The 24251-nt window shown below is 40.5% G+C and overlaps 1 protein-coding gene across 3 annotated transcripts; it reads left to right on the top strand.

Annotated features, from left to right (window-relative positions):
* The first annotated feature begins 8 nt into the window (after positions 1-8).
* SSR1 (signal sequence receptor subunit 1) lies at positions 9-22200 on the top strand. 3 transcript variants are annotated; one of them, XM_049824192.1, is made up of 9 exons: positions 9-198; positions 2243-2361; positions 3815-3902; positions 4042-4304; positions 5093-5169; positions 6893-6971; positions 7973-8066; positions 11235-11298; positions 21341-22200. In XM_049824192.1, exons 1-9 carry the CDS (start codon positions 114-116, stop codon positions 21363-21365), a joined length of 894 nt encoding a protein of 297 aa, XP_049680149.1. In that variant the 5' UTR covers positions 9-113; the 3' UTR covers positions 21366-22200. The 3 variants fall into 3 exon arrangements, with proteins under 3 accessions (XP_049680149.1, XP_049680148.1, XP_049680150.1); XM_049824191.1 differs by lacking the exon at positions 11235-11298; XM_049824193.1 differs by lacking the exon at positions 21341-22200 and having other exon boundaries at positions 11235-16355.
* Positions 22201-24251: the final 2051 nt, after the last annotated feature.

The following is a 24251-nucleotide window of genomic DNA, read 5'->3' as shown; positions in this document are numbered from 1 at the left end:
GGCCGGGGCGGGAGCGGCCCCGGATGGAGGCCGCCGCCATTTAGACAGCCCGCAGCGCCAGGCGCCGGGCCGGTGAGGTGTGTGTGTGAGTCGTTACCGCCGCCGTCCTCATCATGAGGCGCCTGTCGCAGCTGCTGTTGCTGGCTCTCCTCGCCTTCCCCGCTGCCCTGCTGCTCGGGGGCTCCCGCGGTGGCCCAGGTGAGGCCGGTCGGTCGTTGTTGCCCGGGGGAGCGGTAACGGCCGCTGAGGGGAGGAGGCGGCGGGCTCCCGGGGAGAGGGAGAACCGTCTGCCGCCGGGCCTGGGGAGCCCAGCGCCGCCTTCGCCGCCCTGCCGTTGAGGGGAAGGAGGAGGAGGCGGCGGGGGCGGGCGCTGCTCATTCATCGCCGCCGGGCGCGGGCCTCCCTGCGCACATGGGCCGCCGCCGGGGCTCCCCTCCTCGGCCCGGGACGGAGCCTCGGCGCCTGGTTCTGTTCCTGTGGAGGCCGGGCTCTACCCCCGCCCCGAGGAGGCGGGAGCGGGGAGTACCGGCGGCGGGAACCGCGTTTTGCGGTGCTGCTGCCTCGGGGGAGCGATCCGGGGACCAGCGGTGAAACGGACCACGGAAAGCCACCCCGGGGGGGGCTGTCCCGCTCAAATCCCACTGGAGGCTGTGGCAACGGGTCTGGGATGGTGGGGTTGTTTTTTTTTTCCTTCGCTCCCGCTTGGTGCTGGCTTCTGTCGTTAGCAGAGGCGCTGGCTGCCCGCCCGCCTTCCCACCTCGCCTCCCTCCGACCCCCCACCGCCCCCAGCGTCCTTCAGATCGCTGGTCTCTGTTTACACCGCGGCGTTATCTGATTCACCGTCTGAAAATTGCCCTCCCTGCTGCGAAGCCTGGGAAGAGGGAAGAAGGGCAGCCGTCTGGCCCAGCGCACGGGCTGGGTGGCAGCGGCTTCCCCCAGCCGGCGGCTTCGCCGTTCCCGCTCTTGCCACATCAGCAGCAGCCCTTCTGACAGCCCTGGGAAAGGCTCCGAATTTAGAGGTCTAGGGGAACGTGCTAGCGCAGTTGGTTCTGGAGAATGCCTGTAGCCTACCCGTAGGCTGTTCAGATACGAAAGTTTTACTTTAAAAAAAAAAAGTTTATTTGTAGACTTAAAGTTTGAAACTTCAGCAAATGAAATCTAACTGTTGTTAGTCTTAGGTCAAGTATTGCACGTGGCTGAGCAAAAGTCTTTGAGTGTACCCTCTAAAGGCACTGGGGGGAAGGTTGCATTTGCTTTTTCTAGCTATGACTGACAATCCTGAGGTCCTTGGATATACTTGGCCTGGTCAAGGATTCTTATTCCCTGTGAAAGGCTTTAAATATTTATTTTAAATGTGTACTAATGGCAATTAGATCTTTTTCAGGCTTGTGTAAATCAATCATTCATTTCTACTCTTTCGTTTTTGGAAGACGCTAGGTTTTTTTAAAAAAAAATCTAGTTTTGTGTACATGTTTTAAAAATTCTTAGCTTAGCCTGCATGTGCTCTAAACTGCAAACAGACAGAACTTTGTCCTGTGGCCACTATTTTTATTAGTCGTATCTGCCCAGTGTTTGAATGTATGAGACTCAGCTCCATAAAAGCAAAGAGGTGATGAACTATCTGACTGTTCTTGTCTTGGAGCCTTGCTCTGGAGCCATGCTCTAGATCAGGTTTCTTTTCTGAATAATGTTGTGGTTCTTTGAACATATGGGTATAGTAGCATATGATACTGAGGAGGTCATATTAAAAAAGACTTTTTTTATATTTTAAAACTTGAATGAAAATAAGTGCAAAAATAGTAACTGTTTAACTACCTGTGAAAATGTAGTGTTCTGATACCAGCAGATGTAAAGGACATGCTAATCTTTTGTTAAACTTACTAGTCTTGGAAGAAACAGTAGTCACTAAATTTATTTCCTGGCAGTAGCAATGTCTTTTTATTTTCACATTTGTAATGACAAAACAAAATTAAAATATTTTAATATGATGACATGTTAAAAAAAATTAAACAACAGCTTTTAAGGCAAGTTGTTTGCTCTCTGTGAATTTAAGCATTGCTGTGTGAATGTTTGTTACCCAGCTGTAGACTTTTTGGTTTTGAACTTACTGGCACATAAATGAGTAGTTCAGAAAGTTAAAATTCTTCAAACATTAGTTTGAAAATTGTACTACAATGTCAGTTTTCTGTTGATTAACTAGACATTGAAAAAGCTTTCTTGTATTTGCGTTTTCTTTTGGTAGGTTCAGGTTTATTAGTTGCAGCTCAAGATGCTACAGAAGATGAGGAAGCTGTGGAAGATACTGTAGTTGAAGATGAAGATGATGAAGCTGAAGTTGAAGAAGATGAGCCAACAGACTTGGTAATTTTACACCAAATGAGAGAACCAGATTCTCATAGGAGCCCCTCATAGGTTTTTTTCCAGCTTAAGCTGTGCCTCAGTAAACTGAGGAGGATACTGGGGTACAGAACTACTTCATTCTGGTTGCTTTGGTACCTGTTTTCAAGGGGCAACAGAATCTTAGTTAAGCTCGGTATTAATTCTGAAAACCTTGTTCTGCAGCCTGTTTTTGCTTACTAGTGGCTGTATTGCTGTTTGGGGGTCACTTGCTTCATCTTGACAAAGTGAAATACTTTAGTTATGTGATCTGCTTGTAGCAATAAAGTATTAGGCTTGCTAGATGCTTAGTGTATTTAAATTGGTACAAAAAGTTCTCAAATTTCTAGTGTAAAATAGGAAAGTTTGGGACATTATTAGGCGAAGACATGCATAATAAAAATGGAGACCTGGTAAACTGTTCTTTGGTTCTATTAGATTTTTATTGATGTTGGTATGTTTGTGAGCTTATGGTCGGCCAGCTTTGCTATGTGGTAGAAGGTATGCTAGGTATTCAGTATTGACAGAATATTACTAAATTACCTTTTGGATGTAATTTGCTTTCAATGAATAGTCTATGACTTGGGTACAAAACATTACAGTTTTTAGGCAGTTTCTTTTATTTATCACTGAAATAGAAGATACAGTTTTGCACTAGGTGCTCAGCTCTGGTTCATGGCTTCCCTAGCTCATGGTGCATGTGCAACCAATCTAGTAGGCTACTGCTGCTTCAGGTGGTTGTTTAAGCAGTGAAATCAAATGATCTAACTGACTTGCAAGCAATTAGTTCAGACAGTTCAAAATGGGATCAGCCTTGGTTTTATTTGGTGGGGGAGGCGGTGATCCCATGATCCCCATGTGGAAAATAAGCCCTTAATGCCTTTGCCAAATTAAAAAGTGAATCATCAGAAAGGTGAGCTTGAACAAGTGAATCCACCAACCTGTTTAGTTCCAATAGTCTAACGATTTCCAGGCATATGTAACACTTAACTAATGAACACTGAATAGAAAGCTTCTATAAACTCCCTCTGTAGTAAAAGTAATGCTCATTTGCCTTATGGTTGTCTGTAGTTTTGGAAATGCTTGTTTTCTAAATAGAAATAGCTTAGATGTGAACACTTAATATTTAGATTCTATTACTTTCCTTTCACCACTAAACAGAGGCCTTACTGTTGCTTTCTGATAAGAAACCTTTCAATACAGCTAAATGCAGTTGAGATTAGTCACTGTGTCAAATATTAGTAGAAGGATAAATGCTGAAAACTATGCTAGTCAAATCTAGAGGGAGAACAGACTAGGTGCTAATCCTGCAGCAGCAGGAACTGATCTTAATGCATGCCATTGTTGCATGCTTTGACACATGGGATTCTCATGAAACGAGCATGGTCTTTGCTTTGCTGTTCGCTATAGGATTTTTCAAAAAAGTCTCTTGTCTTAGACAGAAGAAAAAGAGGAAGAAGACTTGTCAGGAGAACCTAAAGCCTCACCTAGTGCCGATACAACCATTTTATTTGTGAAAGGTGAAGGTAAGAGTCCTGTGCTAATCTACCATCTTCGTGATGCTCTAAAAAACCAGAACCTGTTCTAGACACTCTCTGTTTAGAAATGGGCTAGATGTGGTATATGAAGCTTCTAATGGTTGAATGAATATTTTTTGTGTTTTAGACTTCCCAGCAAACAACATTGTAAAATTCCTGGTGGGCTTCACCAATAAGGGTACAGAGGATTTCATTGTTGAGTCTCTCGATGCTTCTTTCCGGTATCCTCAAGACTACCAGTTTTATATCCAGAACTTCACAGCTCTCCCTCTGAATACAGTAGTTCCACCTCAGAGACAAGCCACATTTGAGTACTCTTTCATCCCTGCTGAGCCTATGGGTGGTCGTCCTTTTGGACTAGTTATCAATCTCAACTACAGAGATGTAAATGTAAGCCTGATGTTGTAATTCACTTTAATCTTTCTAGTTGATGTGGAAATGTCAGGAAGGAACTGTTTAGTCAATTTACTACCTCTTCAGAAAGTGAATGCCTTTGTGGTTTTTAAGCAAATCAGTAGATACATAAGCACAGTAAGAGACTGTCTACATGTTTCACAATAGCCCTCCATGTACACTTAGTTCTGTATATGTTAGACTTAAAGTTATGTCATCAGTGTAAGCTAGAATGCCTTAGAACTGTAGTTGTGGGCTGTAGTCATTTAAAAAACCAAACCCACAAAACATAAAGCTTTCTTTAGAATAACTTAAATCTCATTGTGCTTTTCAGATTGGGCTTTGCTAACCTAGCTATCCACCTGAATCCCATCTGCACACTTGACTTTGAGCAAATAAATGGCCAGTAGTTGCAGTCTGGGGGAAGACTATCCAAAAGCATAAATGGGGATTAAAACGGGGGGTTCTTTTCTCTTTTAGTGCAGGTCAAAGTTTAACAGGCTTCTGCACCTTTATGTTTTGATTATTCTAATGAGAACCCTTCATATGTAATATCTCATTACAGGAAATAACATATTGAAGGCTAGATGTGACTGTTCTTTGTACTTGGACTAAAAAGTTTGCGCTTTTGTGTTGAGTCAAATTTGCACTGCTTATAAACTTCATCAGGTCTTGTGCAGGAGTTATTCCCTTCTAGAATTTTTCCAAGAACGTGGAAAAAGATAAACACTTGTGTATGTGTTCAAGAAATGAGTTTAAAATGTTATGTGGAAACTTTGTTGTAGGGCAATGTGTTTCAAGATGCTGTCTTCAATCAAACTGTTACAATTATTGAAAAAGAAGATGGGCTGGATGGAGAAACGTAAGGAGGCTGGAGATTCAGGTTTAGTTGGTGCACTGGTAGAACAGGTTATTGATGGTGCCAGCGAGACTAGTTCTTGTATCTTCATTTTATTGAATGTTAGGTCTGCTGTGTTTTGCTGATGGAATCACAGGCATTTGACTTGTAAAATGTTGATAGACTGAAAATACAATCTTTTCCCCCAAATTAAGATCTGTATTAATGCTAGGGATCTTCAGGATTGGTACTAAGTCAGTGAGCATTTTACACATCTGTTTTGGCTCAGAGGGTTTAAGCCTGGAATAGGACCTTATGTTATACAGCTACATAGCAATTCAAAGCTGTTAAGCTTTTGTTATGCTACTGTGCTTTTTCCTGAGAGTTAAAGATGCAGAGGGTCCATAGTATTGGGCTGTAGGTCCTACTGTGGAGACTGAATAACTTGCTTCTGGAGCATTCCTGTATAATCCAAGATTACGTAAACTGAAAGATGTATTCAGAGTATGAGATAGAGAAACTAACGCTCATTCTTTGTGGCACTAAGCCCTTTCTGTAGCAGGTATCTTTTGGGAGTGTGGGGGTTTTTTTGTCTTAAAGACTAAGTACATCTGACATGCCTTATATGTTGCAAGTATATGCTGTGCTGATATGCTTTTAAATATTCTAACACTGGAGTGGAATTTTAAGAGAACCTGTGAGTTAAAAAAAACTTTAGAAATACTTGTAGATAATGCTGAATATTTGAATTCTCATGCCACAGGTAGAAATTCCCGGCTGACCAAGCTTCCTTTTAAAAAAGGACAACCAAAAGAAATAGCTGTTGCATTAATTCATATTTCTCAAATAGAGAATAGCATCAATGACAGAATAATTGGTTACTTGAAAATGTGTGATACTCTGATAAAGGAGCTCTCAAGAATTCAAATTATTAGAACCAGTTTGAGTTAATGTCCTGTGAATAGATAATTACCCTAAATTGAACAGGGATGTTCAATTAAGTCTCTTCTGTAGTTTAATTCCATAATTTTCTTTGTCATAAAACTGAGTTAACATGTTCAATTTGGAATAGATTCTTTACCTGTAAACTCCTGCCTGCTCCCCAGATTAATTTTAAATATAACTTATGTTCACCTCTTGTTAAGTATCAACGGGCATTTCAGGTAGAATTCTTCAAAACAAATGCAAATGCTCAGATTTAAAAAATGATTCTTTGCATAAGTAGAATTCTAACTGTGGAACACAGAACAAGTTAAGCAAGGCTTTTCAAAGCTTTGTTACCAATAAATTAGTATACTAGCAGTACTTGCTTTGCAGTCGCGTACTAAAAGCATACAAGAGATTTTTAAGGGTTTTGTAAGTGGTTATAGCAGTCACAAATATAAATATTACCTGTGACCCAATGTCTTGAAACATGATACTGCAGAAGAGTTCTTGCAGTTACTCAATTTCAGTAATTATTTATAACAGTTTCTCAGTTCATACGGCACTTTTAAAATGTTCTGTTGTTCAGAATTAAACTTAGGATTACAGTTTCTGAAATCGAAGTCAGAATAATTACTTAATATTTGCTAGCACTTCAGTTTCAGATTCATAGGTTTTTTTCCCCACCTACCCCCTACAAAAGTTCTTGGGAAAGATCAAGTGGGCACATGGCCAAAGCTAGTCTTAGTTTCTATGCCTCTTTGTAAACTCTATTAAACACTTAATATTTTTAATTAGTGGTTTCTTAAACTGTTTTTTAAAGGATCTTCATGTACATGTTCCTTGCTGGACTTGGTCTACTCGTCATTGTTGGCCTACATCAGTTACTAGAATCTAGGAAGGTGGGTAGTGCATTTTGTCTATGTGCTTGTTAATACAAGACCTTACTGGTATGAAAAGAAAGCAATTCAGTAATTGCTTCTTGCATATGGTGGTACAGGTAGAACTTTAGAAGACTTACTTTTAGAACTAAGACCTTAAAGATTACTGGAAAAAAGTTTTTAAAAAATGTTCATTATTGGAGACATTTAGATTGCTTACCTAATGCACTTTGGGTCTGTTCTTTGGCACCACACTGAAGTGGTTGAATTGGAATCTTTGATACCTTCCAGTGGATGTGTGCAGCTACTGATTCAATACTTACTGGGTAGACTTTCCCCATGCTCTCTATTTATATCTATTGGTTTAATCCATTTCAAACTTTGGGGAAAACAGCTGTCTAGTCCTTTATTCTTATCAATGCTTTGCCATAAAGTTCATTAGGGCCTCTGGATTCCATTTATAATGCTATTACAGCTAAGAGTTTGTCCATGGAAGTGGTCTGGCAAGCAAAAGCTGTTGAAAGCTTAAGTCTCATCTGTATGCAGCGCATAGGTTATGTGTTCATGCAGTCTGGCTTATGATATTTTTGAAGTGGCTTCCTTTGGGAAGAAGCATGGAATTATTATTGTCCTTTGAAATCTATTTTGCAAGGTGATATACGAGAATATTGCACTAATCTGAGAAAGTATAACAAAATGGGTCATCACAAAGTTTGATTATTAATCAGCTGTATTTTTTTGTAACATGTATAATGAACTTGCCCAGGCATGCATGAAATCCTGGTATCTTTGTGTGGAATAAGTATTGTGAGGCATTAGGAGTGTTAATGCCAAGCTTCAGTGAATAAATTGCTAGTGGTAAAGATAATTAAAGCTAAGCTACAAAGACAGCTTTGTACGTTGACTAGCCTTAAGTTTGTGTCTTAGTGAAATAATTGCAATTCATTAAATATAATGTTATTAGTTAATACTTGTGCCATCAAAACTTTGTGGAAAGAAAAATTTTTTTCTTGAATTTTCAGAGGAAAAGACCAGTACAGAAAGTAGAGATGGGAACATCAAATCAGAATGATGTTGATATGAGCTGGATTCCCCAAGAAACTTTAAATCAAATAAGTAAGTAGTCTGCCTTCCACAAACGAGAACATAACAAACTTAATCAGTTGTAACTGAATAAGGAGCTGATCCAGTTTCTCAGAACAACATACATCTCTTCTAGGGAATAAAAAATTGGCTGAAGCACTGTGCTTAATGATTAGACTATTACATTAGCAGTCTATTCTTGTACAGAACAAACTTCACTGGTTAATACAATAGTGACTATCGTTGACCTTTACAATCTGTTCTGTAGACTCTTTTTGAACAGTATAAAATTTCTACCCAAAACCTGGATCACAAAGGAGGTTTAAATAGGAGAAAATATCTGTCATCTCAAAGTTTCTGTAAGTTGTTTCTAACTTTGCCTATAGACCAAAGCTTTTAAATAAGCTTCATAAGTGTGTATTAACCAAAGTCACATTAAGACTTCATACTGGTTTCAGCTGGGATAGAGTTAATTGTCTTCCTAGTAGCTGGTACAGTGCTATGTTTTTGAGTTTGGTATGAGAAGAATGTTGATAACACTGATGTTTTCAGTTGCTGCTAAGTAATATTTAGTCTAAAGTCAAGGATTTTTCAGCTTCTCATGCCCAGCCAGCAAGAAGGCTGGAGGGGCACAAGACATTAGAAGGGGACACAGCCAGGGCAGCTGACCCAAACTGGCCAAAGGGGTATTCCATACCATGTGATGTCATGCCCAGTAATAAACTGGGGGGGGTGGGAGTGGGGGGGATTGCTGCTCAGGGACTAACTGGGTATCAGTCAGTGGGTAGTAAGCAATTGCATTGTGCATCACTTGCATATTCCAGTCTTTTTATTATTACTATTGTCATTTTATTAGTGTTACTATTATCATTATTGGTTTCTTCTTTTCTGTTCTATTAAATTGTTATCTCAACCCACAAGTTTTACTTTTTTTTCCCCTGATTCTCTCCCCCATCCCACTGGGTGGGGGGAGGTGATTGAGCAGCTGTGTGGTGCTTAGTTGCTCGCTGGGGTTAAACCACAACAGTCTTGATATCAATGTCCTTCACAAGCCCAAATGCCCAAGTTCTACTTTATCTGAAATGCTGGCAGTAAACCAAACATCTGATTTCTTTAGACCATTTGTGTGTTTATACATATTTCTAACTTCTCTTGCTGTTTCTTCTGTTTTGCTTTCCCATGGCTTCAGTGCAGAGTAGAAGAGGTGAGGCAAATTCTGGTAATCTAAAGAGTGAAAGTGCTTAATGTGTTGTCCATGTGATAATTAGGCATAGATAGAAGTACAGCTTCCTGCATGCAGTGATTGGTGATGCAGCATGAGCATGCAATCACACAAACACATTTTATATACATATAAATTTGTTTTCATATATTATAAATATGTATATGTATTATTTCTGGTTATATTGTAGTAATGTAGTTTCAGTAGAATATTGCTGAACTACTGTTGTCTCCTCTACCAGTTCCCAGAACCCTTTATCTAAAATGCAGGTGTGTATCTTGCCTTCCCTGCTATCTTGCTGTAGTGTCAATCTGATGTTACATGAGGGATCATGACCAATGGCTGAGTGCATCTTGTTTCAGTGAGAAACAAACCTCAGCCTTGGGTATAACAGTTTAATAGTCAGGTTTATCTTCCTGGGTCTTCCTTATCCCAGGTAGACTCCTATCACCAGTAGCATTGGCTGGTGTGAAGTGAGATAGCCTCACTTAAAGTGCGTTCTGGACAAGTCCTTTGAAAACCCTTTGCAGGAACTACCTTTACTTGAAAAAGACTCCTGTTTTGATGAAATAAGCATATTCTGAGCTTTATTCAGTATAGAAGGACTAGAGGCTTTAGCTCTGATAGGAAGTTGTGCTAGGAGCTGGACTTTTTTGATTCCTTCACCCTTTTTAATTGTGCCTATATTACATAGGTATAAGGACTGTTTTACTTCTGAAAATGTAAGCTTGCTTGTACACGGTCTTCTGTGAGATAGAAGAATGACAGTATAAAATCTAGACACAGGAATTTGAAAAGCCTCAATCTAGCAAGAAAGACTGAAGTTCTAAATGCTATTCTTTTTTCTGAAGAGCAAGCTGTCTTTAAATGGGTTCAAATCCTGGCCCCCATCCCTTTAAGATAAATAAGGATTCATATCGTAATACCTGAAGTCTAGGAAAAACTGATGTTTATGTTCTTAATTGTGGTTTTCTTCAGCTCATCTTAGTTTTAATTAGAAATCTACACTAGAATCTTTTGAAATACGTGGCCTTCAAGTTCCTCAGACTATTCCTTGACTATTTTGTTGTTGAAGGACACTTCATACTGTACTGATTGGCTTGTGAAGGTGTGATGGTTGCTCCTTGTGTTTGCACATACTCCAAACAGTGAAATTATTGGAGATGGTTCTGTTTAAGAAAACGGGCATTTTAAAGTCAACAGATACACTTAGCAACGACTTCAGCACTTCGTACCAAGTATTGTAGCTTCTCTACAATATTGCAAGGATTGAAATTCTACCTATGTAAGGACCATCCTTGTAAAGGACAACTATAGGCCTGTCATGAAGTCTTAAATGTAGGATGATGCTTCTGGCATGCAGTGATCATACAGCTAAAGCTGGGTGGCTTCCTCATATGGGATAACTGATTACAAAGTAACATCTTCATAGTCAAATGTGGATGCTTCCTGGAAAAGTGTGTTATTTCACAACCAAAACACTTGTCTTCTGCTGTTAATCTGTATGAATGTGGAAATATGTCATGCAAGACAAAGCTGTCTAAAGAAGGGTCAATCACATACTCTTCAGACAGGTAAACTCAAACTAGTAATGATCAAAATAATTCATTAACTTTCTAAAAGTATAATTATTGAACATGAAACTTTTCTAAATGGCAGAGCATGCAGTCTTATCAGGAGATTGTGTGGGGTTTGTTTTTTGGGGGTGTTTTTTGCATTTTAGTAACTGGCAAATTGAACAACCCTCACCCTGGAGTTGCATATTACAGAATAGGAACATTCTTGTTTTGTTACCTTCTATGTAGGATGCTAATAATTAAAAAGTCATAAGTTGTTTGAACTGGTTTCTCTGTGCTGATGCATTGCACTAGAAGGGCAGTTTGGCTTGTGTTTGGGAGCTAGAAAAATACATGGTCACATAACATCTAATCTGAAGTAGCTGTAGCAATTGATGCAACTTTTCTTTTTTTTTTATCTAGATAAAGCTTCACCAAGGAGGTTGCCCTACAAGAGGGCACAGAAGAGATCAGTGGGCTCTGATGAGTAAATGTTAACTAGTACAACAGTTGAACCTTTACTAATCCTGCCTGTTTGGTTTTTTTGGATTGGAGTAGTGCAGAGAATCCGTATCACCATAAGGAAAATACTGCTAAACATTTGGACTGAACAGATTAACTGAATGGTGTTAATATTACTGAAAATGCACTTCTCTTTTTTTTTTTGTTCATTGTTGGGGGGTGGGGGGGAGGTAGCCATTAAGATTTGTGCCTGCGTGTGTAAGCAGTTGGTCTTAACAGAACCATCTTACCTGAAATGTGCCTTTAGAGTTCTTTGTAATGCTGGCTTGTCATCTGTGCACTGTCTTTGAAGGATTTTTCTCCTCCCCATAATCTTAATGTCTAGTGACTTAATCTGTCTTGATTGTGTCATGTCTGTATTGGAATCTGTATGCATTTTTCTTTTTCAGTAAGTAACTTCATTCTCTACAGTGTGCACACACTGAAGTTTGTGTGTGTGGTCCTATTTCAGTGGCAAGGCACTGATCATCTAGATTTCTGCATAGTTTGCATTCTAAAGGCACAATTGGGTATAGCTGCTTGTAGTGGTAGATATTTTACTGCTGTTTTGATCTGGCTGGGCATGCAGTGACCTAAAAATCTGAATTTATCTGCATAGATGTTAAGAAGACTCTTACACAGCAGCAGAACTTGTGAAGCATGGAATTTGTGTGCTGAATTGGTATTACTACATAAATTTTTTTTATACCCAACTTGTTAAATGGTTAGTTATTGAGTTGTGCCAGCAGCTTAGGTATTCTGATTATAGTGGTAGCTCTGCAACGTTTACTCAAGAAATTATTGAATAATCCAGAACAACTTTTCAGTAAGTTCTTGGTTCTCTCACAAAAACTAGAATGTCATATGCATCAAAATGTGGACTTTTCTTAAAGCGTTACATGGGGCAAGGACTTTACATTTACTGTACACAGTTGAAACTGAATTTGAAAAACTGTTGGCTTCAAATAATCTTTCTAAATGGCAAACTATTTAATCCACCCTTTGCAGTTTTTAAATCTCAAACTTCTTTCCACTGTTCAGTACATTGGTCTGAGTTTCTTTTTTTAAATTACTTTGTCTTTCCTACTAGTAACACAGATGCATATCCATTATTCACTGCATGTTAGTTCAGTACTACAGCAGAAAAGCTATATACAATCAAAATGTGATTTTTCTTTTGTGGCAGGCACAGCTTACATGATTACCAGGTACTTGAGGTATTGATCCACATCCATTGCATTCAGGGATTTAACTGACAGTAGAAAGATCAGATAACTCAGAGTGTCAGTTTGCTGCCATTCAGGCACTTGGACAAGGCTTGAATTGTTTGCATCTCAACTGCATCTCCTGTATCTGAAGGTTATCTGGAAGCTTGAGTTCAGGCAAGAGGCATTGATTTGAGACCTCTGTTTTTGTTTCCTCCCCTCCTGATCCCCACATGTCAAAGTGTTCTTTTAGATTCTTCTAAACTTGCTCTGCAGGGACTGAGCTTCTAATCCAATGAATGCTGAGCAATACTTGCAAATGATGTCATAGCATGTTTGAAGCATCTAAGCTCTGAAACTACCTGTACTGGCACTATTCTACTATACACTTTGCCAGAATGAACTGTGAAGACGTTCGTGACTCATCTTGCTGTGGAAAAGATAAGAATAGGACAAGCAACCCCAAAGATGCTTTGTTCAACTTCCTGATAATATGAAATATTTTTCTATATTATATATTCTATATTTCCCAGGCAGAATAATTTTAATAGTTAAGATTGCTGAATCATCATACAGATCACTTAGCAAACCATTGAATGCTATGTTCGTAAGAGGTATCTCCACTCAAATTGTGTGGAACAGCATTGTTTGCCTTCAGTGATGTAATCTGACTGGTTCTGTGGTAGGTTCATGGGCTTACATTCAAGCTTGCATTGATTCAACAAAGTGTTTATGTATTAAATGCTTTGTATACTAAAGCCCTGTAGCTATTGCACAGCACCTGATGTACTGAACTTTTAAGTTCCCTCTCTTGGATTATGTCTCTAACCTGAAATCAAGAGATTTTTTATTTTTTTTACCTTCTGGTAACAGGTAATCTTAAACTGTATACTCTTAATTCTTTCCAAGGTAGAAGGGTACTCTTTTGAGGGGGTGAAGATGAGAACTGCTCTGGATACGGTGGTACTCCAGGGAAAAAAGACAAAGGATCAGAACAGAAGATAATAATTTGTAATATCCTAGTTTTATTTGTTCAGATAAATAGTTTAGTCCTTACTGGTTTGAGTTCTAGAGCAAGTTGGGCCTTTAGGAATCTTACACAGGCTAGGACTTAAGAGAAGTGAAGGACTGAAGCACTGTACAGATAAGGAATAAGTATTTGAAGGTTTCTGCTTTTTCCTCTGCACTCAGTGGTTAACATCCAAATGCTTAAGTTCTGCGCATGAAAAAAGAGAGGAGACAGTTTAGCAACTTGCATGGGAACTGGCAATGGGAAAGTCTGGTTGTACCGAGACTGTCTTTCTGATCCTACAACTTGGCATTCACTGTGGCTGGTTCATTGTAACTTTCTCAGCCAGAAGCAGTTCATAGGAATGGCCAGCAGTCCACTGCTGCTCATGATAAATGAAGTAACAGTTCTGAATTTCGTGTTTGTTGTTGGTTTGCTGTAGTTGAAAGCCGGCAATGACATTCTAGTGTGTAGTGGTAATTGAACTTTGGCATCCCTTACATTATTTCTAGTGAATAAGCCAGTTGACTACAGATTTCTTCAAATGGGAGAACATAGTTTTTGCTTTATCCTCTTGGTTAACTTTTATTTTGGTACTTGAATTTTCCACTCAATATTTAAACACATACAGATAGCTTAGTGTCACAGGTACATAAACTGGATATAATTATTGTTATCATTTGAGTAGAGTATAGCTTCATTGACTTGAAGATGGAACAAGTAGCCATTCTGCTAGTCTCTATGCCACCCCTTTCCATGTGGTATCACAAGCATTTGTATCATCTAGCATTCTTACTAGCCTAGTTTTCAGCAAGCTTTCTATGCTACCACACAACTGCTCATGTAAGGTTATGAGAAGAGAAGCAAGGGCTGTGAAAAATGTGGACTAGGGTTTCTTCCTTGTTAGTAAGAGATGCTAAAATGGTTTTAGACTGCAAATAACTATGGCCGTAGTGTGAGGACTACTATTCATTCCTTTCTCACAGCTCCTTAAGTAATTTTAAAAATTGTGAAGTCTTAATGAGGCTGTACTTGGGGTAAGAAAAACTTTGGAGTTCATGTTTACAGTGGTAGCAAAGCATTAATTTAGCTATACTTGAACTGCATTTGATAGCTGTAGCCCTCTGCTGTCTGCATTGTGATAGCAGTTCATTTTTTCCCCTAGTATCATTTAATCTGAGAAAGAAGAGTGGCTGCTGTCAGACTAAAAGGTGAAGTATCATTTTTATTCTTCATGTACAAAATAATTAAATTGTAGGCCATGGAGATGAATGGAGCAGACTAGTGACGGCAGTGCTTCTGCTTGTTTCAAAACAAGTTATGCTGAACATCTTCCTTACCTTGGAATGGATCTAATCAAAAGCAAAATTTGCTGTTTATTCCTGGAATGCATTGTGCTAAACAAAATGTCGTGGTTGAAAGCTCTGAATTCAGGGAAGCAGCAGGAAAGTCAAATACCAATGTAGGCTGGTTGTCTTGTTTTGCAGTGTGCCTGATGTACTGAGCAGCAGTTAAGAGTCTGTTCTCTTTTCTTGTCCAAAGGAAGGACAGTACCTACCTCATAGGAGTGACACAAGGGCTGTTTCAGGAGTGTTTTGAAATTACTTGAGACTTGCACAATACACTTCCATGGAGACAATGAGACATAGCACTTGTGTAATTTGAGGACAACTACATAGATTGATGGTATACAAGTTTAATCCCCTCGCTGAATTTAGCAGCTTTACACTAAGACTTTTCTCAAATACACAGAGGAATTGTAATTAACTTAGAAAAGTCAGAAAGATCTTTATGTTTCTGCAAGAGTTTATAGGTGGGCTAAATAACATTCTTCTGACATTTTTCCATTTATCTCTAAATTTTCCCAGGGATTTTTTTAAATCAAGTAATAATAGATGATTGTATCTACACAATCAACAGTCAGTTTAAGAATGACTGATTGTTTTGGATGATTAAGTTCAGATGATGTACTGCAACCAAAATGTTAAATTAACATTTACTTTCTTACCTGCTGACTTTGATTTCTAAGTGAGATCAGATCTCCTGAAAATGGCTGCAGGTTTTTTGTAAAGTAAACTTGATTTTTTTTATCTTAGCATTGTGTAGTTTGTTTTTTGGGGGGTTTTGTTTGGGTTTTTTGTTGTTTTTTTTAATAAAGCATGAATATGGCACCAAAAAGCCTGAGTGGTTTGCTGGTGCTCTTTTCCTTGATAAGCAACCTGCAGTAGCAAATATGCAAAGAGTGAAAACATGCTATTCTTAAAAAGCTGCTTTTCTACAAGTGGATTTGGAATGGGAATAATAGTGAGGAAGTATTCTGTGATGTTTCGGTCAATGGACTAGTATTAAGATTAAAATTCTTTATAGGAATAAGGGAGGGCCCTGGGAAAATGTTGAGTAAATTCTTGAATCCTGATCTGAGCTATAGTCCCCTACGTTTCCAGAAAGAATAACCTATTGTTAAACTGTAGGCAGCATGAAAAGGATCTGTTAAGATGCTTAAAGGCTGCTGAGACATGAGGTTGTAACAAGGCCAAATACATATAGCTTTAAAGTGCATGCCATTGTCTGACCAAGCAAACAATATTCCAGGCAATGATACTGAAAGTAGGAGTTCAAGCAGGTATACTGCATCCAGAGAGAAGAAGGTAAGCCTTGCTGGGAAAAAAGCTAACAAAAGCACACCAAAAATGGCTTAAAATTAAGGGATACTGAGACTGCTGTATTTGTGAACTAGATCTGTGGATCAATAAGGGAAAACTTCAAAGCAGATGTGTTAATATGTATTTTTAGCTCCCAGAGAACATAAAAATAACTCTCAAATTTGAAGTCTGCCTCATCTTTCCCTGAAAAGATAAAGATGGATTTTTGAGATTTCATATTGGTCTCTATTATTTCTAAGCCAGCCACTGCAGTCTTAATTTCAGTAGGCTTTCTGTCCCCTCCTGTTAGTAGTCTTGTTTATAAATTTTATATTAACCAAGACTTAGCATTATACCATTCCAGTCCCTTAACTGGTGAGGGAAAACTGAAACTTAACCTGTCTTTCCTCGTCACTTTCAGTCTGTTCAGCTTACCTGGAAACCACAGCTTGTCCTGCCTTAACTGAGGCCACTTAAATTCACATAATGAAACCATAACTTAAGAGCTGGCTCTTTCACATAGTGAAGAGAATACTTTGAGTTAATGCACATAGCGACACAAGTGTCTGAACAAGAGAAATTTTCAAGATAACCTCAGTATATGTTCTAGTAAAACAGATACAGTCCTGCCTTACAGGGCCTGGTTAGAGCTAGACAGTATAGCTTTCATTTGGACGAATCTGCATTGGTGGACCATGTGCGATTAAAGCATTCACCCTGAAGACAAAATACAGTATTAGGTTCACTGGATGGAAAATATAGCCAGCAATACCAAAAGCTGCCAGCTGAGGGATCTCCCAAGCCAGTGTCAGCTGCTTCTCAACAGACAAGGACAAGAGCACTCCCTTCTCAAAGAGCAGCATCTAAATTGATGGGCTAGAGCAACTGTGTCTGGCTTTTCTTAATCATTCTTTGCTATGTCTTGGTCACTGAAGTAAGTCTGAGCACTGCATTTTTCTGTGCTTTTAAGAAAATAACTGACAATGTGAAACTAAAAGCTGTAAATAGTGTCTTGCATTTGCTTCCAGAAAAAGTCAGGGCTATAGCCATCTACAGGGTCAGCCTAAGGTATGCAGAAGCAGGGATAATAGTGATGCTGCATATACACTGCCTCTGTCATCTGCTTTCCTGGTCCTAGGCTCCTCAGCAAGGTTTCCTGCTACTGAAGTTAGATTAAATTGGGCCTTTTAACTCCATGTGCACCTTGACCATGTTCAGATGCAAATAGGTCCACATTCTGTCTTTAGCTGGAGTATTTTCTTTATGAAAGCTTAAAGAGTCCAGTCCACCCAGAACACTGAAGCATACTTCCTTGCATAAGCCTGGATCCACAGCAGTACAGAAGCAAGCAGTGCACAGGACCTTACCGTGACAGCGTGCTTGATCCCAACATCAGCTGGCAAGTCCACCAGTGAGTCTCTAAGAGAGACAGGAAGAACAAACTGTTTTCTTTTGCAGGAATCTACACAGAAAGGAGGAAAGTCTTAAAATGCCCTATTGAAGATTTCCGTTGGAAAGGAAGAGCTAGAATTTAAATATCTGATGACTATCCCATACAGTATGGCAAGCATTATAACCTGTTATTTTGGTGACAGTTGGAAGCAAGTGTAAATACCCTAACAAACTTGATTACGAAGCATGTTATAATTTCCTTAGAGCCAGTATTTAAGACTTTTAAGTTAATGCTTGGTTGTTTGTAATAGTGGTTCCATTCATAGAGAGTGGAATTACTTCTCACAGCTGGAAATGACATTTTGCCCAACTAATCCAAACTGGTTGCTGCTATAAGCAAGCTGAAAACCAGGAGGCACATCTTGCTGTTAGGCACCACAGGAAAGGCAGCCTTTCAGAAAGAAAAAACAAATGAAACAGGATTTAGCTCGTATTTTAAAAGCCACACTACACAGGAACCATCTCCTTTCCAATGTGTTGGTAGTCTGGCAGGTTGTGATACTGCAGCAAGCTGTTGCCCCCACCCCCAACTACAAGGTACAACAGGGATGAAGCATGAGGCATCAGTTGCAGTCACGTAGCCAGAATGATCACTGACTTCACTGGGTGTTAGTCCATGCTCATACAGGGCAAGATGTTCCTTCGAGGTCCTGTTGAGACTGAACTGCCTCTGCTCCTGTTAAATGCACCTTGCCAGGTGTCATTTACTGATCCTTGAGTTAGGTGCAGCACTCCGTGTGGTTACTCCAGTTTTCCTTTAGTGACAATCCCCAAGGGCCATCACCCCGTCGTTGCTATTTTGCTGAATTTGTACAATTGCTCCAAAACAGATGTCACTGATTGACTGCAGCAGTAATAAGCACAGGCCACCATGGATCTGTTGACAAACTGCAAAACATCCCACAGCTGCGGTTCAGTAGAACACTGCCACAGGGAACCCTGGGAGGAGCTGCTATCGCTTTTACTTAAGCATTGTTCAAATTAAGTACTTTCATTTTTAAGCAGGTGTTTTACAGCTGCTAAAGACAATATTTTGGTTCAGAAAAAAACTCCAATGCTTATGAGAAGTGCATTCACCAAGAAGTAATAGCCAAATGCATTAAAAGCAGCACCTGGCTCTGTATCCTGTGCCAAAGTGCGTTACCATGAGGTGCACGTGTTGCTTGGTTCTCCAGATGCCTTCCTTTCCCTCACCTACAACCCTGGCAAGCTTTTCTAACCAGCTCAGCGCTGATTCTGGGTTTCAGGTAGTAGTGCTAGAAGGCCTCTGTGGTTTTAACTCCAAAAAGATACCGGCAGATAACGATCTAGACAGGACATCAGAAATCAAACTCACTGTGTTGTGGTGCAGACTTTTCACAGAATTCTGTGTATACACAGGCAGCTTGATACTTTGGGTTTTGTCAGCTGTGGAAAAAAATGGACCTGACGTATGTAACCTTGAAGCCTGTAAAGCTTCAGTCATATAAGCATCTTGAAGGCAACGGATGAAATGGTGTTAACTATCCTGCTACCAAAAAGGGATTTACTGGCCAAGTGAGCAAATGTACAAGTATTGTGTCCCACTCGGCGGCAGCGCGTGAGGTGGCGTGTGTCCTCCCGTGTTCTGCCTCCTCCCCAGCTGCTACCCTGGGAGCCCTCTGCATCAAGTAGGGCTACGCTTCAGTAGAAATAGAAGAAAATGGCAATGGAAAAGGTTACGTTTTTTTGTTTACAGCCAGATTTTACCCAGTCACTTTTCCATTCCCAAGCACAGGTCACATGGTAAAGCTTGACTTGCAAACACTTGGGAGAAGTATTTGTTGATTAAAGCATGCCTACATCTCACAACTAGCACTGCCATCACCCTAAAATAAAATACAAGTATTTCTTTTGAATGCAGGTTCATTAAAAGTCAGGTGCTGCTCATTTAAAACATAAATCTAGTTGCCAAGTCTAAGCTGTTGTCACTCTCTCTACAATCGGATAACAGGAGCTGGGTGGAAAGGTTAATGCATCAGTTCTGTTAGTTACCCAAATGTAACTGATCTGGTTCCTGCACCCCGCTCCTTGTCTGGGGGCAGGGGCTGCTAGTCCCGAGTACGCTCGCAGAGTCGCCACAGGACCATTTCTTCGCATACTCACTGCAAAGAGGCACATTTCGCTGCTCCTCGTATCCCAGCTGCTCGGATCACACACTGGGGTAGAGCCACCGACCCCGCTGGTTGACATTTTGTCCTAACCTTCACACATTTCATTTTTACGAGTAGCACGGCCACGCTCCCTGTGTGGTTACAGGCTAAAAATCACTGACGGAAAGTCAGCCCACAGCAGAGCTGGCCCTCACCACATTAACCTCTGCCTCTGAGATTATGAAAATAGATCAGGCCTTTCGTGATGAAAAGCCCTTTCTCCGGCAAACTTCTCTCTTATTTACAGCCTCCTATTAATTGATGTTTGCAAACTGCTTCACAACCCTTTACTGAAAGGCCCTAGAGAAGTTCAAACACTTTCACAACAGCCTATTCCAAATGCCCATCATCCAGAGATTCCTCATACACTCCTGGCAGTTTTCCCTGCCAAATGAGAGACAAATCTGGCACAGGAGAAATAAACAACAAGCACAGCAAAGGAGAAAGCCGTTTTCAGTTCCTACTAAGAGGATTGCTACAAGGTTTTCTGCCACATTAAACCAACCCTCCTGCCCATCCACAGGGTCCACAGCCCACAGATTCATTCTCCACGCTTGGAAAGGGACACCATCCTGGTGCCCCTGGCATCCCCGTGGTGGCAGAGGACTTGGGTCTTCCCCAAACTTAATGCTCTGGGGCGAGCTCACGGACTCCACGCCTGAGGCACTGCTGTGAGGTGGAGCCAGTGCCGCTCTCCTACAGTTTCACCTTTAAAAAGGTGGGAAACGAGCTGCAGGAATGCGGCAAGGAGGCGGCAAGTTGGCAGAGGCAGGTGGGGACAGCACCGCCACCGCCCCGTCCCTCCCTTAACCCGGTGTTTCAGGCCAGCTCTAGCTATCGCTCCCACGGGAGTTGGTGCCGGGAGGAGCGGAGGCAGGAGGAGGGAAAGGAGCAAGGAGCAGCAAGGGAGACCAGCAAGGAGCAAAGTTCAGCCGTCCTGCAGGTTGTTACCCTGTCCGAGGCAAGAAGAGCAGGGAAATTCCCAACTCGGAACGGTCACAGTCAAATTCAGGTAGAAGAGGGCTGGGCACACCGGTTGTACCCTTCCATGGCCAAGAACCAAGTGCCTTCGAAGCCATCTATTTTGTAATTAATTAATCACAATCACTTTCTAGCCACATAGACTCGTCCCATTTGATTTTACACCTCATGACAGGTCCCCGCACCCTTTGGACGTGAGTTTCCCGTCAGTCTCCCGAGAGGAGGGGAGCTTTCTCACACCAGCGGGTGGGAAAGGGAAGAAAGTGATTTTTCTGCAGGTTTCTTCCCTCAGAAATCTTGTTTCCACCCCTTCAGCTGACCCAGAGATGGCTCACAGAGCCCTGCTTCATCAGCTGTCTTCGGTTTGGGGCAGAGCTGGTTGGCTGGCTGACTGGTTTTCTTTCAACTTGTCACCATTTGGCAGTGAGGGACCGGGTCCTCACCAGAGTGCTGTGGGGAATTTTAACCTCTGTCACGGAGGTACAGGAGGCTAGAGGAAGGAAAGCAGCAGCAGTTTACCCCCTGGGTATGTCTCTCTGATTCTGAATCCGGTTCACTTCTCTGCCAGAAAGAACCATCCCACCAGGACTTAGGAAGATGCGGATGCTTCGGCTTTGCTGCGATTCCCTGGCCTCCAGAGCTGGATATGCAACTCGGATGATTCTTTGGCTCACCATCCTGTGAAATGCGTTTTATTTATAGGAAAGCATATAAAATGCAGCTAAGGCAGCTCCAACAAGCTAAAACAAAGGATTTCTCTCTTTTTGACACATGCACGTGGCTTTTTAATACATCCTGAAGATTTCACAGCCATACACATTTATGCAAGAAGAAAACTATGCTGGCAGAAACCTACTTAATTTGTACAGAAAATGACTGGTATACCGTTAATCACCACAACGTGCTAGAAGGACGCTCACTTACGTGATGATGGGGCTACAATTAATAAAAAAAAAGGAAGGAGAACCCTGACCCAATGCCTGTGCAGGAAAATCAGCACCGAAGTATTTTTCTGCCATCTTCAGTTCCTACGTTAAGAACTGCACTGAGGAAAAGCACAGTTTCGAAGAGGCCCGACTACCAGAAAATGCTGGTCAAAACGAACGTGAATTTTCCAAGTTAAGTGCTGCGATCATCTCCAACCTAAACTCAAGACAGCTGAAGGAAGAGAAACGGTGATGCTGTTTGCACAGATAAGCTCCGGCTTGTACGTCGTCCTCTAGCAGAGAAGTCTGAAAGCGAGTTACAACAAACCCACAAGAAGAGCCACGTCCATTTTGTAACCTATAATTTTTAAATATAACATTTTATTGCTTAGATGGTTTGATACAGAACAACTTTTACTTTTTATTTTGAATTTGGAAGTACTGTACAACTGAATAAAAAGAGGAATAAAAGTACCAAAACAAATGTGTGATTCTCTGTTCATGTGGCATAAACCAGTCTTGTACACAATTCGTAGCAGCAGTTTAAGTTCCCTTTAGAAAAATATGAATTCTACACATTTATTACTGTTTCCTGCATGGGATGAAATCACTAGGATTAAACTTCCTTCGTGGAGAGAGAGAGAAGAGAGAAAGGAGACATACAGAGAGGAAAGAGAAGATGATGAATCATTCTGAAAATGGAATCAGACTGTCACATAGCCCCCAAGAGTTATTTCACAACAGCCTCAAACAAGGTTCTCTCTTTTTTTTTTTTCTTTTTCCTGTGTTTATTTTTTTTTTTTTTCGCTTTCACAGTCAAGTGCTTAATGTAGTGATTGAATTATCTCAATGTTAAGTCCATTGCAACTCAGGCAAAAGAATTTCAGAAGATCCTTTTTTTTTGTTTGTTTTTTGTTTTTTGTAAAAGCCCTGAGAGAGGAAAAAAAAATAAAAAGATTCAAACAAAAATCGTATAGAGACAAATTAGCTGAACATGCAAACTAAAGCCTAAGATTCACCCATAGTTTAAACACATTATAAATTTCACAGTTTAATATTGGGGGAGGAGGGGAAACAAAAAAAACCCAACAACAGCAACAGTTCTCAGTCAAACTCAACTAATAAAAATGTCAATAAAATGTGGCAAGACCTTATACTCTACTAGGATATAGATAAAGGCTAAATAAAGCTTTAAATCAATAGTGATTATTGCTAGCAGATGTCCCGGCAGGCTGCTGGGAATTAATTACTTGCTACATTGTTCTGCAGCATATAGTTTAGTAATGGCTTCTCCCCCACAGTATTGCGCAGTTTAGTGTGGAGAGTTGCAAAAAAAAAAAACAAAAACAAAAACAAAAAAAAAAAAGACAAAAACCAAAAATACCCAAAATAATAATAATAATTATTATTATAATTATAATAGTAATAACAATTTAAGGGATGCGTGAACTGGTTTTAATTAAGTAGAATGCACCTGGATAGAGCTTCAAATGAATCATTGGTTGCGATTGATTTATCTATATCTGGCGTTAGCTTTGTTTCTGAACTGGTTCAAACATCCCTATTTAAAAAAAAAAAAAAAAAAAAAAAAAAAAACAACACGAAAAAAATAGAAATCACATATACCTCAACCATTTTTTTTTCTTATTCTATTCGCAAGAATATTACTCGAGAACGTTTCTCTTCCTTTGAATTCTGGACAGTGAGATTTCAGTCTCCAGAAATTTTCGGAGAATTTTTAATATAGATATAGATATATATAGATATATATATATTATATAATATAGACTGGGTCCGAGGCCCACTTCCTCCATGTCTGGTGAGAGCAGGAAAAGCGATTCTGCGGGGGGACGAGGGAGGGTCACAGTGCGGGCTGGGCTGGGGGGCTGCAGTGGTGGAATAGCACAGTGAGGCTCCGGCAACGCTATTATGGCTCTGTCTGTCCCAGAGGTCATGACTGAAGGACAATTAACAAACAACAATAAGGACAACAACAACAAGGACAACAAAAACGCTGGGCACTCCTAAAAATGCGCAGCTACAGTAGGATACATTTCGCTTAACCCCTTCAATACTGGCGGCTGGAGCGTCGCCTGTTGCCGGCAACAGGAGCCATACGGAGAAATTCCAGCTGCCAGCATTAAAGGGGTTAAATTATTGATATGAAATTTAGACACACACCTCAAGTCTTCAAGCATCAACCCCAAAATCTCAGGAAGAATTTTTTTTTTTTTTTAATTTATTTTATTTATTTTTAACATGTCTTATATCTGTAGTTTTATTACCAGTAGTATTTTCTTGCTCTAGAACATGACAGTAGCAAGATGACGGTAAGGCTCGCATTTCTCTCCTGCTTGCTTTCAACTGGAAGACGGAGTAACTTTGCTCTTTAAGTAACACGCTGTCACCGTTGTGATTGCAACGAGATTAATCTGGTACTCGCAGTGCCTTTCTTGTGCACACGGAGGGGCCTTACACAGCCCCCTCGTTCTCGCACACTTCTCCCCCCAACACACACGCACGCACACGCACCCACACGCACGCACTCGCACC

This window comes from Accipiter gentilis, chromosome 20, assembly GCF_929443795.1.
Source record: "Accipiter gentilis chromosome 20, bAccGen1.1, whole genome shotgun sequence".
In the NCBI taxonomy this organism is placed as follows: Eukaryota; Metazoa; Chordata; class Aves; order Accipitriformes; family Accipitridae; genus Astur; species Astur gentilis.
This window is presented reverse-complemented; position numbering and strand designations above follow the sequence as displayed.

Bases quoted from the DNA above. Each gene is read 5' to 3' on its own strand.
- SSR1 (XM_049824191.1), top strand. From the start codon at position 114: ATGAGGCGCCTGTCGCAGCTGCTGTTGCTGGCTCTCCTCGCCTTCCCC. The intron at 5,170-6,892 runs GTAAGGAGGCTG...TGTTTTTTAAAG, and splicing joins GATGGGCTGGATGGAGAAAC to GATCTTCATGTACATGTTCC. The intron at 6,972-7,972 runs GTGGGTAGTGCA...TTGAATTTTCAG, and splicing joins AGTTACTAGAATCTAGGAAG to AGGAAAAGACCAGTACAGAA.